Genomic DNA, 24,771 nt, shown 5'->3' with positions numbered 1-24,771 from the left:
ATAGCCTTTCATTATTACTACCTTGTAGAAAATATGTGGAACTTGGTCCAGTGGAATGCCAAAGTGATCACAGGAGTTCACAAAAAGGACGAGTAAATATTAGAAAGAGTTAATTTGGGGAAGGCAGGAAATAAAGGAAATAAAACCTTTATGTACTATGTAAATATAGATAGGATGCCTGTCAACTCTGCATTATTGATACTGATGGGCTTGGGTGCGTAGGCCATTGAGCAATCAATGAATGAATCTTTAATACTAAACTTAATTCTTAGTAATTTCTAGTCTTTGCATTTTGGTAGTTGTTTCAATCTAATTTGTATGCTGCCTTTCTGATACTACATTGATTTTTCCATGGTCTGTACCATTTGAGATGTGATTCTGAATCTCATACTGCACAAATTTGGTTCTCAGTACTTTAACTGCTGATGAAGATACTTCTGGCAGTCTGTTCATTACATTCTTATTGATAGTCTGGTCAATATATATAGAGTCCATACTTTCTATACCAAAGTTACTTAAAAACAGTTTTCTGTCACGTGGAATGTCAGTATCTGGTTTAGTTTGGTTTTAACCTACTAAAATTTCCATGGAAATCAATTTTATGTTCATAAGATTACATTCACATGCACTGACACACACTGAACTGGAAATTTATAAATCTGAGATATTAAAAAGAACTTTTCATATTAATGCGAATTCCAAAGTACATTTAACAAGACAGTGATCTATGCATTTCACCCCAAGAAACAGTATTAACTTTTTAACTTTATGGAATGATAAGGTATTACATCAGTGTTTACTTACTATATAACTGTGCCGCTGAGTGCAGAAGTGTATGCAGCATATATCTTCAGAGTGAGAAGCCTGTTAGTATTTCTGATTATATGGGTAAAGGGGGTACACAAAAATAAGTAATCTTACTATTCAAGTCTTGATTATTTTAAAAGCCTTCTTCAACTGCCAGCATCTAAAAGCAGAGAAAAGTGACTTTTCCAGTAATACATTTAGGAGGACTATATAGATATAAAGAGATTAAGGACAAATAGAAATGAGAAACCACCTTTAGTAGATTGTTCAGTACAATGATTCTTCAAATTATTTCTTTGCGGGAAGTGGAAATGTGTTTTGGAGTGACTTAACGTGCAGCAAGAGATAAATAACATGTAAATAAAATGCATGACTATAGAAAGTGCCTAATACTACTTACAAAACTTTCATGGTGGTTAGAAGTTACACTTATGAAAAGAAAATTTCTTTGTTTAGGGAAAGAATCTAATACAGAAAGCTATTTTTCCTGCTGCTGAAAAGTTAGCTTTAATATATAGGTACTCTTTGGAAATCTGATGCTGAGTTAAGGATACACTAGTTGGAGTGTTTTATCTTGCTTTTTTTTTCAAAAGCAGAGCAGTCTTTCATGACTGACTTAGAAGGCAAATAGTATTGTGGCTTAGTGTCAGAAGCAGTGTGGTGAGCAGAAATAGGGCAGTGATTGTCCCACTGTACTTGGCACTGATGAGACCATACTCATGAATACTGTATTCAGTTTTGGGCCCCTCAATACAAGAAGGATATTGAGGTGCTAGAGCATGTCCAAAGAGGGGCAATGAAGCTGGTGAAGATTTTGGAGCACGAGTCTTACGAGGGGTGGCTAGGGGAACTGGGATTGCTTAGTCTGGAGAAGAGGAGGCTGAGGGGAGATCTTACTGCTCTGTGCAACTTCCTGGAAGGAAGCTATAGCAAAGGGGGTGTAAGTCTCTTCTCCCAAGTGACTAGTGATAAGACAGGAGGAAATGGCCTCAAGTTGCATCAGGGGAAGTTTAGATTGGAGTTCAGGGAAAATTACTGAAAGAGTGGTAAAGTGTTGGACCAGGCTGCTCAAGGTGGAGTCACGAACTGTGGAGTCCCACGAGTGGGGATCTGGTTTAGTAGGCATGGTGATATTGGACTGAAGGACTTGGTGATCTTAGAAGCCTTTTCTAACTTAATGAGTCTGTGATTCTATGGGTTTATGAAAAAAGAACAGTAAGGTGATTGTAAGAATGCAGATGGAAAGACCTTCATTTGAGTTCTGTTTTTTTACAGGGTGTTTGCACCATAAGCTGATAATGGCTAAAATACATACAGTTTTGAGTTGTATAATGCTTGTTTGGCATCATACCATCATTATGACTATGAAAAATGTTCTTTTCAGGATGTTATCAATGTGTTTTACTTTGTGGAATATTATAGAAAATACACAAGCAAACCAGCTATCAATACAGTGAACTAAATGACATGTTCCTGAAAAATTAAGCCCATTGCACTTATATATTTTTTCTTTTATTTGTTCAGTTACAAACAAGAAACCATCTCAAGCTTCTATTACGAAGGTGAAGCAATTTGAAGGTTCTACATCTTTTGTCAGGAGAACACAGTGGATGCTTGAGCAGCTTCGCCAGGTCAATGGCATAGACCCTAATCGGGTGAGTTTAAACAGTTCTAGAAAAAGAAAAATAAGATTTTTTTTTTAATAACCAATTTGTGAATCAGGCATTCTTTCACTATACAAAATGCATCTGGAGAGATTAGATACAAGTTTAAGTGCAAAATGTCAAACAAGATATAACTCAATATAGTACGTCAGATGGAGGATGACAAAGCTCATAGTCATATGGGTTTTTTCCTTCCTGTCTTTCCCTGTTCTTCTTCCTACTCTCTCTTCTTTGTAAAGAGAAAAATAAGAGCGTCATTTGCCTTGTCTTCAACTATAAGTCTCTTGGGTCCATTTTGGCATGCAACTGTGTTGTAAGATAGAGCAGTAAGTAGAAGCAAGGACAAGAGAGGTAACTAAGGTTCAAGCTTGTGAAATATTGTGAACCTTGCATTTTTTCTTGGACAATTCTCTTCTCAGATCCTTCTGCATTTCTTATCTTTTTCTACAAGAGGTCCTGGTGTGGTTTAGTTGCCAGTGGCATGTGAACGCTGATTTTAAATAGAAAAAACCTGAAAAAATAAAATAAACAAATCCTCCCCTAAACAGATCTGTAGTTATTCATTTAACATGGAAAATACAGCCTGCCTTGAGCTTTCACAAGATAAAGTCATACTAATATGTAATAGGCTTATGAATATGAATCTTCAATTGTAAAACAGCAGAATTAGCTAGAAATGTGGCTCATACTACGTGATCACAAAGTGACTTACTGTATTCGTTGTACAGCAAAATACGTTAGTGACTAACCCCCTTGGTTTGTTCCAAGCTCTGCCTTGATGAGCCACCCAAGCATCTTAACAAACGTGCACCAATTCTGTTACTATCCAGTGCAGTATTTTGTACAAAAAAGCAGCACTTTGGCCCCTGCCCTGTGAAATACAGGGAGTGGAATTGTATTTTCTCTGGGTAAGGGAACAAGAAAATGAGAGCAATGATGAGTAGATGACGGATATGAATTTTAAGCCCTTTCCTAACATCTGCTCTGCAGCTATGTAAATATCAGATACTTGTGATACTCGTTGATTGAAAGTCCCACCAAGTTCTTAAGCTTAGCCGTGCTCCTTTCAAACTTTCTTCATGTGAATTCACAGTGTCATTAATTCAAACAAGCATTTATTATATTTCTTGCATAATATCTATTTATTTTGACAGTTGATGCATGATATAGAGCTGGGCTTTGATTTGTTCTGGGAGTGTTCTTTTGTTCATCTTGAGACCTATGCAACACTTCATGATGATACATTAAAAACAATAACTACACCTTCCTGTTTGTTTTCCTTTGGTTGAGCATCAAGAGCAGAACCACATCTTCGATAATGCAATGTGAAAGTAGACTTTGTGCTGAAAGGCACAAACCCTTATGCAATATAGAAGACATAAGTAACAAAATATCTGTAGATAATGATTTCTTATGAGATTCCAACTTTTAATTCTTTTGTCTAAAGTATTTTTGTTTTCAGTTTTTTTTATTATAGCTGTATTTTGTCATAGCTCATTAAAAATACCTGCAAGAAAAAAAACTTCCTGCGCAGTGTTTTGCATCCAAAAATATTCAGAGGTAAAATAATCCCAGGATAGTCTTGAGTTGCATGACCTTTCTGCTTTTTCAACATAATACATTTTAAAAAATAATAGCTCTGTATCCTCTGTGTACCAGAATAATAGTAGTATGGGGTTTTTTTCTTCTAGGACTCCCCAGAATTTGATTTACTATTTGAAAATGCTTTTGACCAATGGGTGGCAAGCACAGCTTCAGAAAAATGCACATTTGTTCAGGTTCTACATCACACTTGTCAGCGGTACCTTACAGACAAGAAGCCAGAATTTATCAACTGCCAATCTAAAATTATGGGAGGTAAGTCAATTGAAGTTGGAGTACTTCCTGCAGTTGAATGTGAAATGATTTCCACATGAGTTATTCTGTGTTCAAATGAGCTTGCAGCCTAATAACATCTTGAAGTCATGGGTCTGAGTATGCTAACTTCACAGTACGAAATTTCAAAGGCTTCAGCGTTTCTCCATCAAGCACCACTTCGCACTTTTCCTCTGTCTTTGTTTCCTCAGTCTTCAGTTCTGGAGCAACATCCCTTACTGACCTTGTGAGAAGTTGTTCCCCTCCCTCTTTTTAGCAGCCTTGATTTCCATTTGTGTCTCTACTTTTGTTAATCCTGAAACACTTCTGGGTAGTCTAACAGATACCATTTCCTACTAGAAGTCTGTTCTATGTTGCCATTTCCTCACAAGTCTGTGGAAAAAGTGGTTATTTATAAACTTCCAGTGGGCTTTTCTTGGAATTTATTTTGGTCTTGACAGAAATCAGGGAGTTTAAAGTTTTATTACTCTTTATAATTCACATATTTTAAGGTGAATGTCAGGGATTAGACTGAAAAATGACTGATTAGGTAAAAAAAAACTCTGGTCAAAATGTGAAATTGGTCTTTACCATCCACTTTCCAAGTAGCAAAAAATATTTTTTGGGAAGGATTTTTATGTATTTCACCAAGTATCTTTGAGGAATATAAACTGGTTTAATTGTTCCCTTAGACTGAAATGTTTGCAAATAGTCTCCTTTTTTTGTCTGCATTAAAATGGAACACTTTTTAAAAACTCTTACACCTCCTGTGTTGTTCATAGCTGGAATAAAAAAATTATTTTTTTTTTCTCAGTGAGTTTCCATGCTGTAGAAGAGAAGTGCAAGCTGATTAGGGGTTTTTTTTCAGTTGTTGTTTCTTCCCCTCAATAGACCTCTGTTATAAATAGGGAGAACCTTACTCAGTTCTTTCTGGTAATTCTCCTGTCTCATGAATCTAGAATACATTCCTGTACGCTTTCTTTCAGAACTGCATATTGTGCAGCCACCTTTAAATATTTGGCTTTTTTTTTTTCTGGCTCTTATTTTGTCTTGTACCCCTTTTCTCTAAAACACCAAAGGTGAACTTAATGAAGAGGGAAATCATTTCCAGTTTGGAGCTTACTTGTTAGTTACTGACACTGAGGTTACCATTGGCTTTGTAGTCATGACAGAACTGTTCTGTCAAGTAATCCTTTTCTATTACCATCTCCTCAAACTAAGAAAAAAGAAACAAAATTTCTTGTAAAGTCTCTCTCTCTTGTGTTCTCCCCTTCCACATTAGTAGGATTACTTTTGTTTTCTCTTTGGCATGGTGTGGAGGAGGGAGGTGAAGCAATTTCTGTGCTGAGGGAAGAATATATCCTCAAAAACATTTCATTTCATGTGGAAGAAATGTCATATGAAGCCTTTGTTTGTCAACTGTTTGCTAATGATGCTCACTTCGGTCCTTCCTGCTAATAAGTCAGTGTTAATAAGCCACCAGACATTTCAACCTCTGGAAGTATTTTATTCTTATAAGCTTGACTTCTCCAAAATTGTGTTCCTGATTCAACTGACTCAAATATTAACCTTTATCCTAATCAAGTGTGATCACAGGCAAAAGAAAAAAAAAATAAAACAAACCCACAAAAACCCACATTGCTGCTCAGGCTTATAAACTTCTGCTTGACTTCTACTACTTTTAACACACACACTAGACCTAACCATGTCCCATGAAACATGCCCACAATTTCTGTTACAACTTCATAGCTAAAATGGGTTTATTCAGCCATCGTCTGATGATGACTGTTGCCATATTCCCTGCCTGTCACTCTAACTGTGCACAGACACAGCCCATGTGTATACACACATGGTACAAGCTATAGGTGTGGCACAGGGCCAGGCACTACTGAATCTCCTCATCGATACACTGCTTCTGCTGTTCTTCACACTGTCAACTTTTTTCTTACACTGGGTTACAGCTTAAATAAGAATCATGTAGATAAGTTTAAATTTGGCAGAAACTATAACAACTGTAAACTAAGTAATAGCTTACCCTAAATTCCACTGACTTCCTGTGTGTTGGCCTCACTAATCAATGGGAATACTACTAATTTTTTTTTTAAAAAAAGAAGTCTTCGTTGGTAAATAACGGGTGTCAGTAGTTATAAAGGGCAATGCTATTGTATTATTGAAAATAGTCTTGTAATATGTAAGGCACAATAGTCTGTTTGAACATCTGCTGTCCCTTTCAATATTCAGACTGGTATTCTTAATGCAATGCAAAGTTTTCTACAGACATACTATATCTTTGCTATAATTACAAGCTTTGTTCTAGCACCCATGCTGGTATTTCTTGAAAATATAGATAATTATGAAAAAATAGATTAAATTACCTTCTCAAACTAAGTTTCTTTGAGTTGTGGAAATTTTTTTCCCTACTAGGTCATTTAACTTTTTTCCTAATGTTCTAGTATACGTGGGAAAATATTTCACTAATCTTTCTGTCATGTTCAAAAGCTTTTGCATTACTTTCTATTTAAATGTGTGTATCTAATGGACCCCATGGTTCCTCCACTGATTAAAAATAAGTAACTGTTAGACCAGCTTTGAAATATCTCACATTTAAAGGCAAGTCTCCTTGGTAATATGTAATACTGTGAAGACAGTTCAGTCCCTGTTAGTTGGTCCGTTACTTTGAGGCAAATGGAAGCAGCATCATTCAGTGACTTTAGAAGCTGTTCTGTGAGTTGATAGTGGGCAGGCTTAGGCTTTTGAACTTTCTACAGGATGTGAAAGGTAATATTTTTGGGGGGTAGTTAGTTCAACTTGTAATATGCTACAAGTACATTTTAAAAAAAATTATTAGAATGTTTATATGCATACAGCCACATGCTTATGTATGTAATGATATAGATACACATATCTTGCCTGTATTGTGTTTCCTGTAGCTAATGCATATTTTCAAAAATAAAAAAAAGAACCACCACCAAAGAACACCTCCTCCCAAGTGGAACTGAAGATTAAAGAACTTGAAGGGCTTGTTTACAAGCTTACTTATCTTATTAAGCCATATAACTTCCTAAAGGATAAGCGTGAAGAAAGTGAAATTCATGCGGCTCCTGTTTCTGCAGGAAGTACTTAGGAGCTTAGCCATAAGTAAATACGGGTGTCCTTGTGGAACTGCATACCCCTTCATTGCCTTCCTCCTTTTACTTCCTCTTCCACACACACACTTCCTCCTGCAGGCCAGACTACTGCCCATGATTCTTCTCCTCTAGAACCATTTTTTGTATTATTTTTATTTGAGTATCATATAAGGTTATAGTCTCTGGAGTTAAATAGGCTAGGCAGTTTTTTTGTAACTTCATCAGTGACGGTAATTGCAGCAATAATGAGAACTGATTGAAGGTGTGGGAGCTAATTCTGAGAACAAATTTAAATTTAGGAAGACTATATCAAGATTTCTCGCACTAGTATTTTATACTAAATATTTCAAGTTTGTTCAGAACAGTTGTCTCGGGGTGTTGAGCCCCCTGAGCTGGAAGACAGGGATGAAGAGCAGAAGAAAGCTCCATAAACCAGGAGAAAGCAGTTAATGACCTGGACATTCACAAGTCTATGGGGCTGAATGGGATCCACCCAAGTACTGAAGGAGCTGGCAGAGGAGCTTGCCAAGTTACTCTTCATCATTTATCAGCGGTCCTCCTTAACAGGGGATGTCCCAGATGACTGGACGTTTGCCAATGTGACTCCTGTCTACAAAAGGGCTGGAAGGAGGGTCTGGGGAGCTACAAGCCTGTCAGCCTGACCTTAATATCAGTCTTTTCCACCTTTAATTATTCTATAATTCTATTTTATGTCTTTTATTTAGAATTTTAAAAAGCCCTCTCAATAGCTTATGTATCTTCTGGATGTTATTTTGAAGAGGAAAGGAAAGGTGGGCATTTGGGGGTTGAAGTTTTATTGATGGGGTAGGAAATATTTTCCATTTTTGTATTTTTATAACATACATGTTCTGGTACTGGAATATGTCTGATTTTGAGTATCTTTGTATGATGTTATATATTTTTCAGTGGCCATTCATCTGTTAATCAGATTGGATTACTTTTACATCAGTAATGTAAAAAAACAATGTTGGGGATGAGTGATGTCCAGAAATTGTCATCTACAGGTTCTGTTAGAACAACTTAATTCTTGACATCACAGTAGGCTGACACTAAGGATGAATTTGGCTAATTTTTGGGAGGAACCCTGTGATACAGCATTTGAAGCTCTTCAGAGATTTATTCACGGCTTGTAAGAACAGTTTCTGCCATCTTTAGATACATATTAGAAATTCAGAGTACTTGGAAAGTAGCAAGACCTTAGGCTGGAGGAAGATGATGGTCTTTTGATTTTTTTTTTCTGTTTGTTTTTGTTTTAAGCTGTGTCCTACCTCTATTCTCTGGTTTTAATAGTCATGCTGCTGAATTAAAATATTCTTAGAAGCCCATAGTAATGACATCTTTGCTTCTGTAACCTTTCCTCTAGGACATCTGGCATGGTTTGTTAATAGATCATTCTTTTCTCCTCAAAGAATATATTGCCAGTGTGAGAATGATAATGAGAACTTCTTTTTTCACATGTTATTGAGACTTCTTAGCTTACCCCATTTGAGACCTGGTAAGCATATAGTGGTGTTTACCATACTGTGCTAGATGAATGACTACGAGATGAACAAAAACTTGGGATTAGGAATTAGGATGGGAAGAAAGGCATTTGCTCCCCTCCATCCTTTCAAATACCTGATAGTTATAGTTTCAGTTCTTACCTGATAATCATTGAAAATTTCTAGAGACTTTCACTTGTAAATTAATTCTGATGCAAATGAATTTGACCAAGAAAGAAAAAGAAAAAGATGAAGTATCTACCATTTTGGCAGTGTTTTGTTGTTCTTAAATTACCAATCAGATGAATCTTAGCCATGTTTCCGTACAGAAACAACAATTTTTATTTTGCATTTGATTAAGATATTTCTTGCCCAAGTATACCAAATACTCAGTTATCTGCTTTAGAGAAAATAAAAGACGTTGTCATTCTAGAGGCTGAAATATTAGAAATAATTTTTCCACTGCCAAAACCCATTTCATGTCAAGATTAATTACGCTTTACCATTATTTTATTTAACTGGATTGACTTTAGTTATCTTAACTGTAATAGCCATGTGTTGAGATCAGAATGGATAAAAATAGTTGATTGCCTGTTTCGTAGAAACATTGTATAAAAATTAACATTCTAAAATGGAAACTTGGGCAAAAAAAAGTATATTATATTCTTGTAAAATCTGTAGGGGTACATAAAATGAGAAGAGACATTTATCATTATAAAGTTTGGTTCCTTTTTGATATTTATTAACTCTGAGATGAGATAATATAGAAAGAATTAAGCAATATATTTTCTTGCCTTTCTGAAGAATGAAGGTCTAAGAGAAGTATTCTTTTCAAGGTGCAGTATATTAGTCTGTGTGATAGAAATGGGAAAGATTTTGTGTCAAATTATCAGATTTTGGTGTTTACAGAAGCAGAGTGGAGTTCTATGCTTCTGTAGTAATTACTGATTCTGAATGCTCCTGGTTGGTTAGATTTTCATTAAATATAGATATTAGTTACTATTTAAAATATTGCTGACTTAGGTTAGTATAGATTTTTATAAATGTATTAAATTAGAGTTTAAAGTTTTCAAGTTTAAAGTCATTTCCAAGTTTGAAAGAGGGAAAAGGTTGTGGTAATATGAATTAGATGTTTCCTTAATTTACATCCAATCTGCAATATATAATGTCCTGTCCTTAAGTCACTGCTATAGAAACATCAACCAGAGAAGTACATTTGAAATAAAGAAGAAAAGTGTTTCTGAAAGATATTTGTGACCTGTAAATTAGGTTCTTAATCTTTATCCTGTGTGTTCTCCAAATTCTAATTATTAATTTCTAATTTCTGTAATCTAGACTAAAGTTTAAATTTTATTAATGTATTTTGGAGGCAGAAAGACAAAGCTGTAAACTATATGGTGATGTTGAGCCCTAGAATAAACCAAAGCATGTGAGCGTAATTGGCTTGAAAGATTATAGATAATGTCTTATCCTTTTTTTAATGGATCATTTATTAGCACTAATATAAGATCAAGACAAAGAGATCAAAGATAGAAAGAAATTTAAAAAACACTTAGCTTATGAAAATCCTTGCTTTAATGTGCTGCCTGTGTAAAAACATTTAAAAGATTAGCTGTCTAATGATATAAATATAATCATAATTTTATTAATAAGCAAAGTCTAGAAGTAATCTGTCATTCTCTTGTTCTTCTTATCATCAAGCAACTAGTAATTCTTGAGGCTTAGGGGATGACTTCATTGTGTAGTTAACTCCAGTTTGCCTACTGCAGCATTACATCCCTCTGAGAAGGTGGTAATGAATACAGCTAGACAGACGATTAGTGTGGTCCACAAATCATGCAAACTAAATAATGTTATCTCTACAGACCAATTAGTTTTTTTTAACAAATAGATGCATTCCCAAGCTGATTGATGGTAGTATTCTAGTATCTTTAATATACTGGGTAGGTAGGTTAAGGATGTACTTTTCTCTTGTGTATGATAAAAGGACTAAAGCAATGACACCTGATTTCATGGGCTGCAAGAGCCTCTGATATAGCCTGCAATCATAAGAACAAAAATTGGTCAGAGAGGGGCAGCAGTGCTTCCTGCAAAGTGTTATTTCTTCAGGTTTTATGTCCGTAAGCAAATCATAGAATCAGCAAAGTTGGAAAAGACCCACCAGATCATTGAGTCCAAGCATTCCTATCAAACAATAAACCATGCCCCTTAGCACCTCGACCATCTGTCTTTTAAATTAATTTTATTATAAATTAATTTTATTAATTTATAGGGATGATGACTCAACCACCTCCCTGGGCAGCCTGTTCCAGTGCCCAATGACCCTTTCCGTGAAAAAGTTTTTCCTAATGTCCAGCCTAAACCTCCCCTGGTGGAGCTTGAGGCCATTCCCTCTCGTCCTGTCCCGTGTCACCTGGGAGAAAAGGCCAGCACCCTCCTTTCTACAACCTCCTTTCAGGTAGTTGTAGAGAGCAATGAGGTCTCCCCTCAGCCTCCTCTTCTCCAACCTAAACAACCCCAGCTCTCTCAGCCGTTCCTCATAAGGCCTGCTCTCCAGCTCCCCTCACCAGCTTTATTGCTCTTCTCTGGACTCGCTCCAGAGCCTCAACATTCCTCATGTGATGGTGGGCCCAGAACTGAACACAGTATTCAAGGAGCGGTCCCACCAGTGCCGAGTACAGAGGGAGAATAACCTCCCTGGACCTGCTGGTCATGCCATTTCTGATACAAGCCAAGATACCATTGGCCTTCTTGGCCACCTGGGCACACTGCTGGCTCATGTTCAGTCGGCTGTCAACCAACACCTCCAGGTCTTTCTCCTCCAGGCAGGTTTCTAGCCAGACTTCTCCTAGTCTGTAGCACTGCACAGGGTTGTTGTGCCCCAAGTGCAGGACCCGGCATTTGGCCTTGTTAAACCTCATGCCATTGGTCTCAGCCCAGCGGTCCAGCCTGTTCGGATCCCTTTGCAGAGCCTCCCTGTCCTCCAGCAGATCCACGCTTCCACCCAGCTTAGTGTCGTCCGCAAACTTGCTAAGGGTGCACTCAATGCCTTCATCCAGGTCATTGATAAAGACATTGAACAGGGCTGGACCTAGCACTGAGCCCTGGGGAATCCCACTTGTCACTGGCCTCCAGCTGGAGTTAACTCCATTTCCCACCACTCTCTGGGCCCGGCCATCCAACCAGTTTTCCACCCAAGGGAGCGTATGCCTGTGCAGTCCAGAGGCTGACAGTTTCTGAAGCAGAATGCTGTGAGAAACTGTGTCAAAAGCTTTACTGAAGTCCAGGAAGACTACATCCACCGCTTTTCCCTCATCCAGTAGTCGAGTCACTTTGTCACAGAAGGCGATCAGGTTAGTTTGGCAAGACCTGCCTTTCATGAACCTGTATTGACTTGGCCTGATCACCCGGTTCTCTTGCATGTGCTTCATGATAGCACTCAAGATCACCTGCTCCATGACTTTCCCTGGCTCTGAGGTTCAACTGACAGGCCTGTAGTTCCCTGGGTCCTCCCTGCGACCCTTCTTGTAGATGGGCACAACATCAGCCAGCCTCCAGTCCAGTGGAACTTCCCCAGTCTTCCAGGACTGCTGGAAGATGGAAATAATAATACTTCTAGGATCACTGGTCTAAAGCGCTTGCCCAGGGGCCACTGCCCTCCTGCTATTTCTTTACCTTTGGGCCCAGTAATATTATGTGTAATTGTACAAGTCTGTAGTTTAATTTTCTAAGGATAGAGGGGAATTTAATCCCAAGAGTATATTTCAGTACAGCAAATTCAAAGTGAAACAGATGATTTGCTTAGAAAATGTGATTACCAAGCTGTGTAGCTATTGGTTGATTTGGAAATCTACATGTTTCTTTCCTGTGAGTAGAAAATTTGAGATAGTAAGACAGAATGTATTATAGAAGAAAAAGTTATATTAGAGGTAACCTTATTAAGCCACTTACTTGAGTAACTGAAAATAAATTAGCAGTGTATTTGTGTGCTTTTATATGCTGAAGAAACCCATTGAATTAGACTTGATTTGTTTAGTTTCAAACTGAAGTTGACCTAAACATGCATGTTTTACTGATACTAGAAATTAATATTAACCTAATATTTTATACTAAATTCAGTGTAAATACATATTTTACAAATACATTTTCCCCTGTTATCTGCCAGTGTTTGCTTCACTTACTCTGTGAGCCTGCAAATACTGTTAGATAGTGAAAAGCTGCGTGCTTGCCCTTCATAGAGACTTCAAAAAAAAAGTTTAATAAAATGACGAAATATGTAAATTTTTCTTTTTTCCTTTCATATTTATTTCAAAGAGAAAAGTCTGTAGTCTCAACTAGTGGTATTTGTTCTGCAGAGCTGTAGAAATATATATGAACTCCAAAAACAGGAATATCCCTGTATGCCTTAGAAAAAGCAGCAACACAAGCATGCAACTCTTTCTGCTTGCAGTGAAGGCTGTAGCCATGCAAAATTTGAGATCGCATGCCCTTGGAGTTGAACATCTTCTGAACAATGTATATGCGTTCACACTAAAAACAATACAAAATATCAGCTGACCCATAGCCATATTTTGGTAGTGTTTATGTCATCTTGCAAGCATTCTAAAATTTCTTTCCTGAGAACATGTATGTGAAATGCTGTTGAAAGTCTTCCACTGGGGAGCTTGTGTCTCTCACCTTATAGATAAGAAGTCCTGAAATTCCTCAGACTCTTCCTAGAGGAAAAGGAAGAAGACCAAAAAAAAAAAAAAACCAAACAAGTTCAAGTGGCATGAGTTTACACAGTAAGTGGGAACAGTTCAGATAGTTTTGTTCTTCGGTGATGAATAAACTTCTCTGGAGAATTTGAATTGTAGTAGCTATCTCTTGAAGAACAGCTTAAAAATTTTACAAGTAGTAGGTGATTTGTTCATAGGAATAATTCTCCAATATATCCAGTACAAGCATTGCTATTCTTGCAATGATACTAATATAAGGCCAAGGTATAGGCAGCCATACCAGAAACCACCTACACATGCTCTTAGAAATACACTGATGAAAATTAGTAGACTACTGACGTGGATTTCTGTGTTGTTTGTAGATTAGAGTTGATTGTTTTTTATTATTTAATTGAGATTCCTTTGGGAAAGGTTATCCAAAAATAGTTCTCCAAAACAGTTTCAGAATAGAAGCTTCTGCAAGTCCCTGCCCATACTAAAATACAACAGATCTTACCTGGAGAGAGCTCAATACTGTATTAGCTAGAAAGAAAAACAATTATTATGACCGTTCCAGACTTCCAAGTTCTTTCTTCTCTGCTGAAAATAATGTGGAAAAATCCTGCTATTTTCAGGAATACAGAAAATATTCTGTATTTTCATTCTGCCATTTCCTATTGACATTGACAGAAGGTCAGCAATCTGTGTTGACTTCTACTCCCCAACATGCTATACTTTGTTGTTTGTTTGGTGTTCTAAGGAAAGTGGTATTGTCTGTAAAATGAGTCAGAATGAGTATTTTGGTCTTCTTTTTCCTTGTGAAACTAATTGCAAAATAACCATTCAAATTAATGTTTATTTTACTTTTTAACCTGACAATATTTTTGAGGTAGATATGATTTCAGATTAATGATAAAAGGAGTAACTTTAGGAACAGCAGACTTTGTTCTAACAGCAGATTTGCTCTAGTGCTCAGTTCATCTTCTTGTCTTGAACTGATTTTGTACCTTGACCCAGCACAGTTCATTGAAGTGTTCCATATTTTGTTTTAATGCTGTGAAAAAAGGCTCTGTGTGATTACAATATTTGGAACCATTTAGAAAACTGAAAGTGTGCCTAGTGGTTATTGCTCTATCTGAAGTGCATTTACACCAATGCACGCAGCATGGGGAATAAGAAGGAAAAGCTGGAAGCTGTCGTAGGGTAGGGAGCCTATGATGTCATTGCCATCACGGAAACGTGGTGGGATGACTCATGTAACTGGAGTACAGCTATGGTGGGGTACAAACTCTTCAGGCGGGATAGGAAGGGCAGGAGAGGAGGCGGGGTAGCCCTCTTTGTAAGGGAGGACTTGGACACCGTTGAGATGGATTGTGGCGATGAGGAGATTGAGTGCCTGTGGGTTAAAATCAGAGGAGCCCACCAGAAGGTAGATTTTGTGATGGGAGTCTGTTACAGACCACCCAGCCAAGGAGAAGCAGCTGATGAGCTCTTCTATAAACAGCTGGGGTTAATCTCTAGATCAATGCCTCTCGTTCTTGTGGGAGACTTCAATCTTCCTGATAGCTGCTGGAAGTACAATAGAGCAGAAAGGAAGCAGTCTAGGAGGTTCCTGGAGTGTGTGGAAGACAACTTCCTTGCACAGCTGGTGAATGAGCCAACAAGGGAGGGTGCCCTCCTGGACCTGCTGTTTGTGAACAGAGAAGGCCTTGTGGGGGATGTGGCAGTAGGTGGACGCCTAGGACAAAGTGATCAGGAGATGATAGGGTTTTCTGTCCTAGGTGAAGTGAAGAGGATGGTTAGTAGGACAGTAGCATTGAATTTCCAGAGGGCAGACTTTGAACTCTTCAGAAGGCTGGTTGGCAAAGTCTCATGGGAGACAGTACTTAAGGGCAAGGGAGCCCATGAGGGCTAGGAGCTCTTCAAAAAGGAAATCCTAGCAGCTCAGGAGAAAGCCATCCCCATGTTCCGGAAGAAAAGCCGGCAGGGGAGAAAACCAGCTTGGTTGAACAGAGAGATCTTGAGTGATTGGAGTGCGTGGGAGACAACTTCCTTGCACAGTTGGTGAATGAACCAACAAGGGAGGGTGCCCTCCTGGACCTGCTGTTTGTGAACAGAGAAGGCCTTGTAGGGGATGTGGCAGTAGGTGGGCGCCTAGGACTAAGTGACCATGAGATCATAGGGTTTTCTGTTCTAGGTGAAGTGAAGAAGGTAGTTAGCAAGACGGTAGCATTAAACTTCCAGAAGGCAGACTTTGATCTCTTCAGAAGGCTGGTTGGTGAAGTCTCATGGGAGACAGTACTCAAGGGCAAGGGAGCCCAGGAGGGCTGGGAGCTCTTCAAAAGGGTGGTCCTAGCAGCTCAGGAGAAAGCCATCCCCATGTTCTGGAAAAAAAGCCGGCAGGGGAGAAAGCCAGCTTGGTTGAACAGAGAGATCTTGAGTGATATCAAGAAGAAGAGAAATGTTTATGGCCTCTGGAAGAAGGGACAGGCCTCTTGGGTGGACTACAGGAGGGAAGTGAGATTGTGTAGGGAAAAAATCAGGAGGGCTAAGGCTCAGATAGAAATCAGATTGGCAAAGTCTGTGAAAGATAACAAAAAATCTTTCTACAAATATATAAATAATAAAAGGAGAACTAGGGAGACCATACAGTCCCTATTGGACACAGAAGGAACAACAGTGACAGGGGATGAGGAAAAGGCTGAGGTACTTAATGCCTTCTTTGCCTCAGTCTTTAGTTGTAAGGAGGGTCGTTCTGTCTGTGTACAAACCCAGGAGCTAGAGGAGCAAAATGAGGCTCCTGTGATCCAAGAGGAGGTGGTCAGAGCCTTGCTAGCCCAACTAGACACCCACAAGTCTATGGGGCCGGATTGGATTCACCCTAGGGTACTGAAGGAGCTGGCGGATGTGCTGGCCAAACCCCTTTCCATCATCTTCCAACAGTCCTGGAAGACTGGGGAAGTCCCACTGGACTGGAGGCTGGCTGATGTTGTGCCCATCTACCAGAAGGGTCGCAGGGAGGACCCAGGAAACTACAGGCCTGTCAGTCTGACTTCAGTGCCAGGGAAAGTCATGGAGCAGGTGATCTTGAGTGCTATCATGAAGCACATGCAAGAGAACCGGGTGATCAGGCCCAGTCAACATGGGTTCGCAAAAGGCAGATCTTGCCAAACTAACCTGATCGCCTTCTATGACAAAGTGACTCGACTACTGGATGAGGGAAAGGCTGTGGATGTAGTCTTCCTGGACTTCAGTAAAGCCTTTGACACAGTTTCTCACAGCATTCTGCTTGAGAAGCTGTCAGCCTCTGGCCTGGACAGGCGCACACTCACCTGGGTGGAAAACTGGTTGGATGGCCGGGCCCAGAGAGTGGTGGGAAATGGAGTTAACTCCATCTGGAGGCCAGTGACAAGTGGGGTTCTCCAGGGCTCAGTGCTGGGTCCAGCCCTGTTCAATGTCTTTATCAATGACCTGGATGAAGGCATTGAGTGCACCCTTAGCAAGTTTGCGGACGACACTAAGCTGGGTGGAAGTGTTGATCTGCTGGAGGGTAGGGAGGCTCTGCAAAGGGATCCGAACAGGCTGGACCGCTGGGCTGAGACCAACGGCATGAGGTTTAACAAGGCCAAATGCCGGGTCCTGCACTTGGGGCACAACAACCCTGTGCAGTGCTATAGACTAGGAGAAGTCTGACTGGAAAGCTGCCAGGAGCAGAGGGACCTGGGGGTGTTGGTTGACAGCCGACTGAACATGAGCCAGCAGTGTGCCCAGGTGGCCAAGAAGGCCAATGGCATCTTGGCTTATATCAGAAACGGCGTGACCAGCAGGTCCAGGGAGGTTATTCTCCCTCTGTACTCGGCACTGGTGGGACCGCTCCTCGAATACTCGAATAGGCTGGACATTAGGAAAAAAATTCTTCACAGAAAGGGTCATTGGGCACTGGAACAGGCTGCCCAGGGAGGTGGTTGAGTCACCTTCCCTGGAGGTGTTTAAGGCACGGGTGGACGAGGTACTAAGGGGCATGGTTTAGTGTTTGATAGGAATGGTTGGACTCGATGATCCGGTGGGGCTCTTCCAATCTGGTTATTCTATGATTCTATGATCTGTATTAGCTTTCTGTCTCTAGCAGTGCATTTGTATGTGTGTAGATGATAAATTCCTAGTTAGCTAATTCCCTTTAAGGTAGATTAAATTCTAAACTTGTGGAAGATGTACTGTCTTGTGAAAAGCTGAATTTTTGCTGGTCTTTTTGCTGAAAAAGTTTAAGGGTTGGACAAAGTATTTTTTATTCTACATATATTTTAATACGTAGCAGCAGATACTGATAATGTCTAACTTTCTCTGAAGAGTTTTCAGTTTATGCTGTGGTTCATATTTTAAACATCCATCAGCAGCTCATTCCAGAAGGAGGATAAGCCCTTCTGTTGGGAAGCCATAATGAAATGACTGAGCATTAAAATGGGTATAAGTAGTGGCGAAATGCAGTTCTGTTGAAAAATCCCAAGAAGCTACTACATTGTGTACCACCAAAGAAACAGAAAATGATAAAGTGATTTGGATTATAAAGCTGGAGGCATAGATAATATTGAGCTTTACTGGAACTTTACTACTAAGGTTTAAATGAAGTGTGTTGTCACATAAATGTGGCTGGTGAAGAAGGGTCAAAGGTAGATAGATCAGAGCGGTGTAAAATAACTGTAGTAATAGTGTTTAGGATGCACTTGTAAATGAAATATTGTTATAATATTGTCATAATAATTATAACATGGAAAGAAAAAGGTGACTTCGTACAGACGTGTTCTGCGGTGTCAGTCACTTAGTCTGTAGGGAAACACTGTAATTTCCAAAGAAAGCTGATCTATATTTATATGAGAGTGTTGGGCAGAAGCTATGTGCACTTGTGAACATTTTTATTGATGTAGCAGAATAGCTTCCTGAAATGATATATGAGCATAAAGATTAAAAAATAATACATAGTTATGTCCACTGCCCCCTTATGTTCCCAAGGTATCAAATTGCCATGTGATACTTGTTTGTAAGTTGCTAATAATATGGTTTGAGTGAGAAAACAATAACTTATCCCATTGTCCAAAATGCAACTAGATGGTAAACTAGTATGTAATGTATCAGCTCTAGAACACTTCAAATGCAAATATGTGTGTTTAATACGAAGCATATATTTATATGGGTGTTCTAATAGTTTCTTTTAATATTGCAGGAAACAGCATACTCCACTCTGCAGCAGACAGTGTGACAAGTGCAGTACAGAAGGCAAGTCAAGCTTTGAATGAGCGTGGTGAAAGGCTAGGTCGAGCAGAAGAGAAGACAGAGGAGCTGAAAAACAGTGCTCAGCAGTTTGCAGAAACTGCACACAAGGTAAGATTTCGGTGGGTTAAGGCACTCAGTAAGTTGAGGTCACACATTCCTTTATTTCAAGAAGAGGATGTTCCAGAAAGAATTGCAATCCGTCACTGTTTACAAACAGCTTGCTATTTTTCTTTATTCTGTTCCTCACTTGGCAGATTTCTGGTCTATAATAGAATAAACAGTTATAAACCGAGTATTTTAGGATAAGGGGGCAAAAGGCTTGCTGCTTTAGAGTAAAGCATACAGTGATGTTTGGTGTAGGGAGTTCAAAAATGAAAAATGCCTCTGATAGTTGGGCTACTATGAATCTTAAGTTTTGAATAGGATTCATTAGTGTGTGTTGCCCTTTCATCTTCCACATATGCAGAATTGCAGTTCCACAAAGGAGGGCATGCTTTGATCAGAAACAGATCTTTCAACAGGTTCCATTAGGAAAATCTTATTTAAAAAATCTCAGTATTAAATGATGCAGTATTGTAATAAAAATGCTGTCTTTGATTTGAGCCTGTGCTGTGCAATATTTAGAAGTAAATGTTTTAAAAAATCCTGATTTAATCATTCAAAGCAAAAATTAGAGGAATGGTGAAGAGGCTAAAAACATCCACAATATGAGTATTTATTTTTCTAACCAAATATAAAATATGGGAAAATTCCTAATCGGGACTTTGTACAAACTCATTTGAATTTACATGTCTGGGTGGCAGTAAGTAAGATTCTGCAGGAAATGATGCAGAATAGAAAAGGATAAACTCCATTTGGAATGTGAGCTGGGCTGAGATTTATGAAACCTTCCTGCCAGTTCAGTTCTACAGATTACCAGTTGTTAGAACCGAAATAAGAAAAATTAGGATGTTGTGAAGGTTCCATAATCCCCTTGGGCTAAATTAAGGTGAAGCAACACCAAATGATTCTATGAAAGTTTTGTTCATGATAGCAAGAAACCTGAATTGGGAAAGCATAGTGGCAGGCAGCTTGTTTTCTTCAGAGCATTTATAAGAAGGATCAGAAAGAGACAGAAAAAGAGAAAGATATAACGATATCACCACCCTAGAATCCTGTGACAATGATGGTATGGTCATGACAAAGATCCTCTCGTGGCAGGTGCGCGCACTCAACCCCTTAGGGAGGTGCTTTTTATGCCCCTATGCCCCCTTACCAAGTCAGTCAGTGGTATAAGGAAAGGGTACGCCTCTACATGGGATGTTGCAATTAGCATTCAGTCTCTAATCTTAATTTGTGTATGCATGGGTGTTAGTTGTTATATTAACTTGACCAATAATGAGGCAAAGATCTTTTGATGGTCACCATCTCAGAGGGGCATGGGTCAAACTAGGCTACTCTAGCTCCTTCAAATTCTGTCCTACAGGCACATCCTGCTTATCATGATTTAACAGTGTTGTGTCTCATCCACTGCTATGCAACAACGTTTGATACATTCACATTAACTCTTCCAGTCTTTCACACCAGTCTTCTTCTGATGAGTATGAGGCCATGTGCTGTTGAAGCTATCCTAATTACCGGGTTGCTGAAACAGGAGAGTGACAGTCTTTCAGTGGGTGATAGTTAAAATTTTGTAATAAATGCTTGGGGTTTGTCTCTTGAACAAGAAAATAACATCTCATTTTTGAAGAAAACAAAATATAGTGTAGTTCTTGATATGGTTGTAATCACAGAAACGTGGTGAGATGACTCGCACGACTGGAATGTTGCAGTGGATAGCTATAAACTTTTCAGAAATGATAGGCAAGGAAGGAGAGGTGGTGAAGTGGGCTCTGTTAGGGAGTGTTTTGACTTGATAATGGTGACAATAGGGCCAAGTGTTTATGGGCGAGAATCAGGGGAAATGCCAACAGGCAGATATCATGGTTGGAGTCTGTTACAGACCACCCAGCCAGGATGAAGAGGCAGATGAAATATTCTATAAGCAGCTGGAAGAAGTCTCACAGTTGCTAAGCTTTGTTGTCATCAGGGACTTCAACCTACCAGGTGTCTGCTGGAAATATAATTGAATGGAGAGGAAACAGTCTAGAAGGTTACTGAATTGTGTGGAAGATAACTTTCTGACATAGCTGGTGAGTGAGCTGGTGAGTCGATTAGGGAAGGTGCCCTGCTGGACCTATTGTTCACAAACAGAGAAGGTAATGGTTGGAGGCTGTCTTGAGCATAGCAATCAAGAAACAGTAGTTTGGGTTTTTTTGGAGAAATGAGGATGGGGTTCAGCAGAAGTGCCACCTTGGATTTCTGGTGGGCAGACTTTGGCCTGTTTAAGACCTTGGTTGACAGAGTCCCTTGGGAGGCTGTCCTGAAGGACAGAGGCTTCCAGGAAGGGTTGACATTCTTCAAGTAGGAAGTCTTAAAGGTGCGGGAGCAGGCCATTCACATGTGGCAAAAGACAAGCTTATGGAGAAGATGACCAGCCTGGCTGAACAGAGTGTTTTTGCTGAAAGTCAGGAAAAGAGAGAACTTATGATCTTTGGAAGAAGAGGAGAGAAACTCAAGAGGGCTAAAGGATCTCATGAGGTTATGCAAGAAGAAAATCAGAAGGGCCAAAGCCCAACTAGAATTTAATCTACTGCCATAAAAGACAATAAAAAAGGTTTCTGTAAATACATTAGTAACAAAAGGTAGGTTAAGTAGAATCTCCGTCCTTTATTGGATGTGTGGGGAAACGTAGTGAAAAGGATGAGAAAAAGGCTGAGGTACTTAATGCCTTCTTTGTCTCAGTCTTTAATAGTAAGACCAGTTGTTTTCCAGGTACCAAGCGCCCTGAGCTGGTAGATAGGGATGGGGAGCAGAATGAAGCGCCCACAATGCAAGGGGAAATGGTTAGTAACCTGCTATACCACTTAGACATACACAAGTTAATGGGAATGGATGGGAATCACCGAAGGGTACTGAGAGAGCTGGTTGAGTCACCGTCCCTCGAGGTATTTGAAAGATGGAAAGCTGTGGTGCTTAGACACGTTGTTTAGTGGTGGACATGGCCGTAGTTGGTTAACAGTTGGATTCTCTGATCTTAAGGGTCTTTCCCAAACTAAATGATTCTATAATTGTATTTCAGCTACGTATCTGGTTATTTTAAGATATAATTCACCTAATGAAGACAGTGGAAGATATGTGGCACAGAAACATTCTTTCTAGCATCTTTACAAAACACCGTAGTGACTTGTTAAAACAAACAAATAAAACAGTTTGCATCAGAAATAGTAGCAGTCTCAGTGTGCTTCTGGTTTGGTCATCAGGGTTTGTTGAATGAAAGCATATACCTATATATAGTTGTACAAAGGCTGGAACATAGCTCAGTGTATCTATCAAATCTTCTTTATGATACCTTTTTCAGCTTCTTCATTTTCCAATACAGAATTCCTTCCCCTTGTTGATTATTGTACAGGAGCCAAGAAATGGATTCTCTGTTATAAAATCTTGTTGGAGAGGAAATTGTTGGCCTGAGCTCTTTCATGCTGAAATGCCTTCCTAGTCTATCTGCACGAATAATTTTTAAAATGACATATTTCTGAGCATCAACTTGAGTATCAAAGGCTTATGTCAATTAAATTGGAGTCATTCATTGGTCAGCATTTCATTGGTCGCAAGTAAGGACATTTTAACTACCCCTACCAGTTCTGGTTTCTAGGCAGCTTCCTAGAGGGTTCACTCATCTCAGCTTTCGCCATAATTTACACATGGCAATATATTATACAGAGCCTAAAACTAAGGTCTCTGCTTGGTTTGCAAAGTATATTTTTATAGACTTTTTATACAGGATTTAAGTCACTGTAGCTGTTTTTTCACCTCTTGTTCCCTATTTTAAGACATTTTGGAGCTATTTGAAATGGAAATAATCAGTAATCAGAGGTAGAAAGGAAATCAGGTCTTAATTGTTTGTCATTATATAGTGGCAGAGCTGCTGAACAAGTGTTTTAAGTTATTTGTCTAGAATTTCTGATTGCATTTAACAATCCAAATCATTAGGTCTAAATGACCATCCTTTCAAGCATGTCTTTGTTTTTAGTGTATTGCTGTAGCATGCCTCACAGGTAGCAGAACAGTGGGAAACACAGCTATGGAAGCAGATAAATCCTGCATCCTCAGCATAGCAAACAGAAACTTTGCCTATCTGTCACAGTAAAGGGAATGACTGCCTGTCTGTGTGCAAAGGAGTTAGGGAATTCAGGCACCTTCAGGAGAATTTGGTTTACTAACTCTCCAGATCCAAACTAGCCGCATAAGCTTGATATAGCTATTCTTACATGTGATCTGTTTTAATTATTTTTTTTTTCTTTTTCAGCTTGCCATGAAGCACAAATGCTGAGACACTGCCAAAAGTTGAAATCTTCAAAGAGAAACTGAAAAGGCTACATTCAGCAATTTTTACAGGAGAACCAGACTTCTGTGTCTTTTTTCTTCCAGTGGAGAGGCATTCTTTCAGTTTCTGTGCAGGAAAAAGTGTTGCATTTCTACCTTTTTGACTTACTTTTGTTCCTCTTTTGTAATATTGCTGCACAGTCCTGCAATATTTTCTACTTGCATTTCAGTTGTTACAGGATTGAAATCAAACAAGGGAACTGGACCAAATGACAAGCTGGTCAGGATTAAAATAGTAATATTCTTCCCCAGTTGTACAGAAATTTAACTGGTTGTGGACATATGTTTGGAAATAATATCCCAAGAAAAGGTATACTTCATTTTATGTAACAACAGCAGAAAGTGAATGTTGGAATTAAACACCTGGGGTTATAACTATAGTGGAAATTAGGCTGCTTTGTACTGAGAAACAGGAAAACTATTTTTGTCTGCCTACTGTAGTTTTGTGTGCACCATCACCAGCATTCAGAAGTGCATATCTGAATTTCATAGGGTGATCAGTTACCAGTGCTACATTTTGAATATTCCTATTTTTCCTTCGGGTTTGATTATTTGAATAGTGTAATGAAACCTACAGAATGTATGCTTGAGGTTTCAAAATTGAGGAGAAAAGTAATTTTTACACCAATACACAAACAGCTGTGCCTCAAACACAATCTAGAATTTAGCAGTCTGATATAAAATAACATTTCATTTTCTTTTTACCTGTGATTCTGTGGCTAAAGGCCAATGCAAATGAGAATGCAAAGGCCTGGGAAAATTGGAATGCACTGTTTTTCAAGTCTTTTTCTTCGTAAATTCCACTGTAAGAATTTTTGGGAACACTTCAGAATTTTTTCTGATTCGAATTACTTTTCTGTTAGGTAGTAGTCTGATTTTTAAAATAGAGGCTTTCAAAAAGCATATCTTGGTACAATAGAATTATAATTTCTAGTTTGGACCTCAGTTTTCAATATATACTACCACTGGAAGAGTGACTCCCTACTTCATTCTGTATTCACTATATGCAATATATGCACTGTAGTCTCTTGCAAAAATAAGTAGGATACTCTCTTTACTTCACAGCTGTTTTCTTAACATTTTTAATATGTTCTAATATGCTTCTAGAATGAAGGAAAAAAAGAGATTATGCACTTTTTTTTTTAACTGGTAAGCTAAAACCAGAAATTCTAGCAGAAGTTTCAGCCTTCATCTTCTGAAGATACGTGCTTTTCATTTTTGTCCTCATCTTATCAGAAAGCCAGAAAACTGGCATTATATGAATGTACTTTAGTTTTCATTTTGAATGTAGAATAAGGTTTTTGCGTTGTTAATGACACTTTAAACAGTCTAAAAGCCTCAGAGCAGCACCCATAAGACAGATAAAAACCTCTGTAGTAATTTAGAA

At 38.8% G+C, this 24,771-nt stretch overlaps 1 protein-coding gene across 4 annotated transcripts in view; it reads left to right on the top strand.

Annotated features, from left to right (window-relative positions):
• The window catches only part of STXBP6 (syntaxin binding protein 6), a 106,713-nt gene extending 82,203 nt beyond the window's left edge, over positions 1-24,510 (top strand). For all 4 annotated transcript variants that reach the window (XM_069858354.1, XM_069858355.1, XM_069858353.1 and 1 more), the window contains 4 exons: positions 2,332-2,462; positions 4,163-4,328; positions 18,871-19,028; positions 23,308-24,510. In XM_069858354.1, coding sequence (XP_069714455.1) covers positions 2,332-2,462; positions 4,163-4,328; positions 18,871-19,028; positions 23,308-23,331 — 479 coding nt within the window. In that variant the 3' untranslated portion in view covers positions 23,332-24,510. The remainder of the gene's footprint in view (positions 1-2,331; positions 2,463-4,162; positions 4,329-18,870; positions 19,029-23,307) is intronic.
• Positions 24,511-24,771: the final 261 nt, after the last annotated feature.

Source organism: Phaenicophaeus curvirostris, chromosome 5 (assembly GCF_032191515.1).
Source record: "Phaenicophaeus curvirostris isolate KB17595 chromosome 5, BPBGC_Pcur_1.0, whole genome shotgun sequence".
Classification (NCBI taxonomy): Eukaryota; Metazoa; Chordata; class Aves; order Cuculiformes; family Cuculidae; genus Phaenicophaeus; species Phaenicophaeus curvirostris.
The sequence above is the reverse complement of the archived record's forward strand: the minus strand, read 5'-3'. Positions and strand labels throughout refer to the sequence as shown.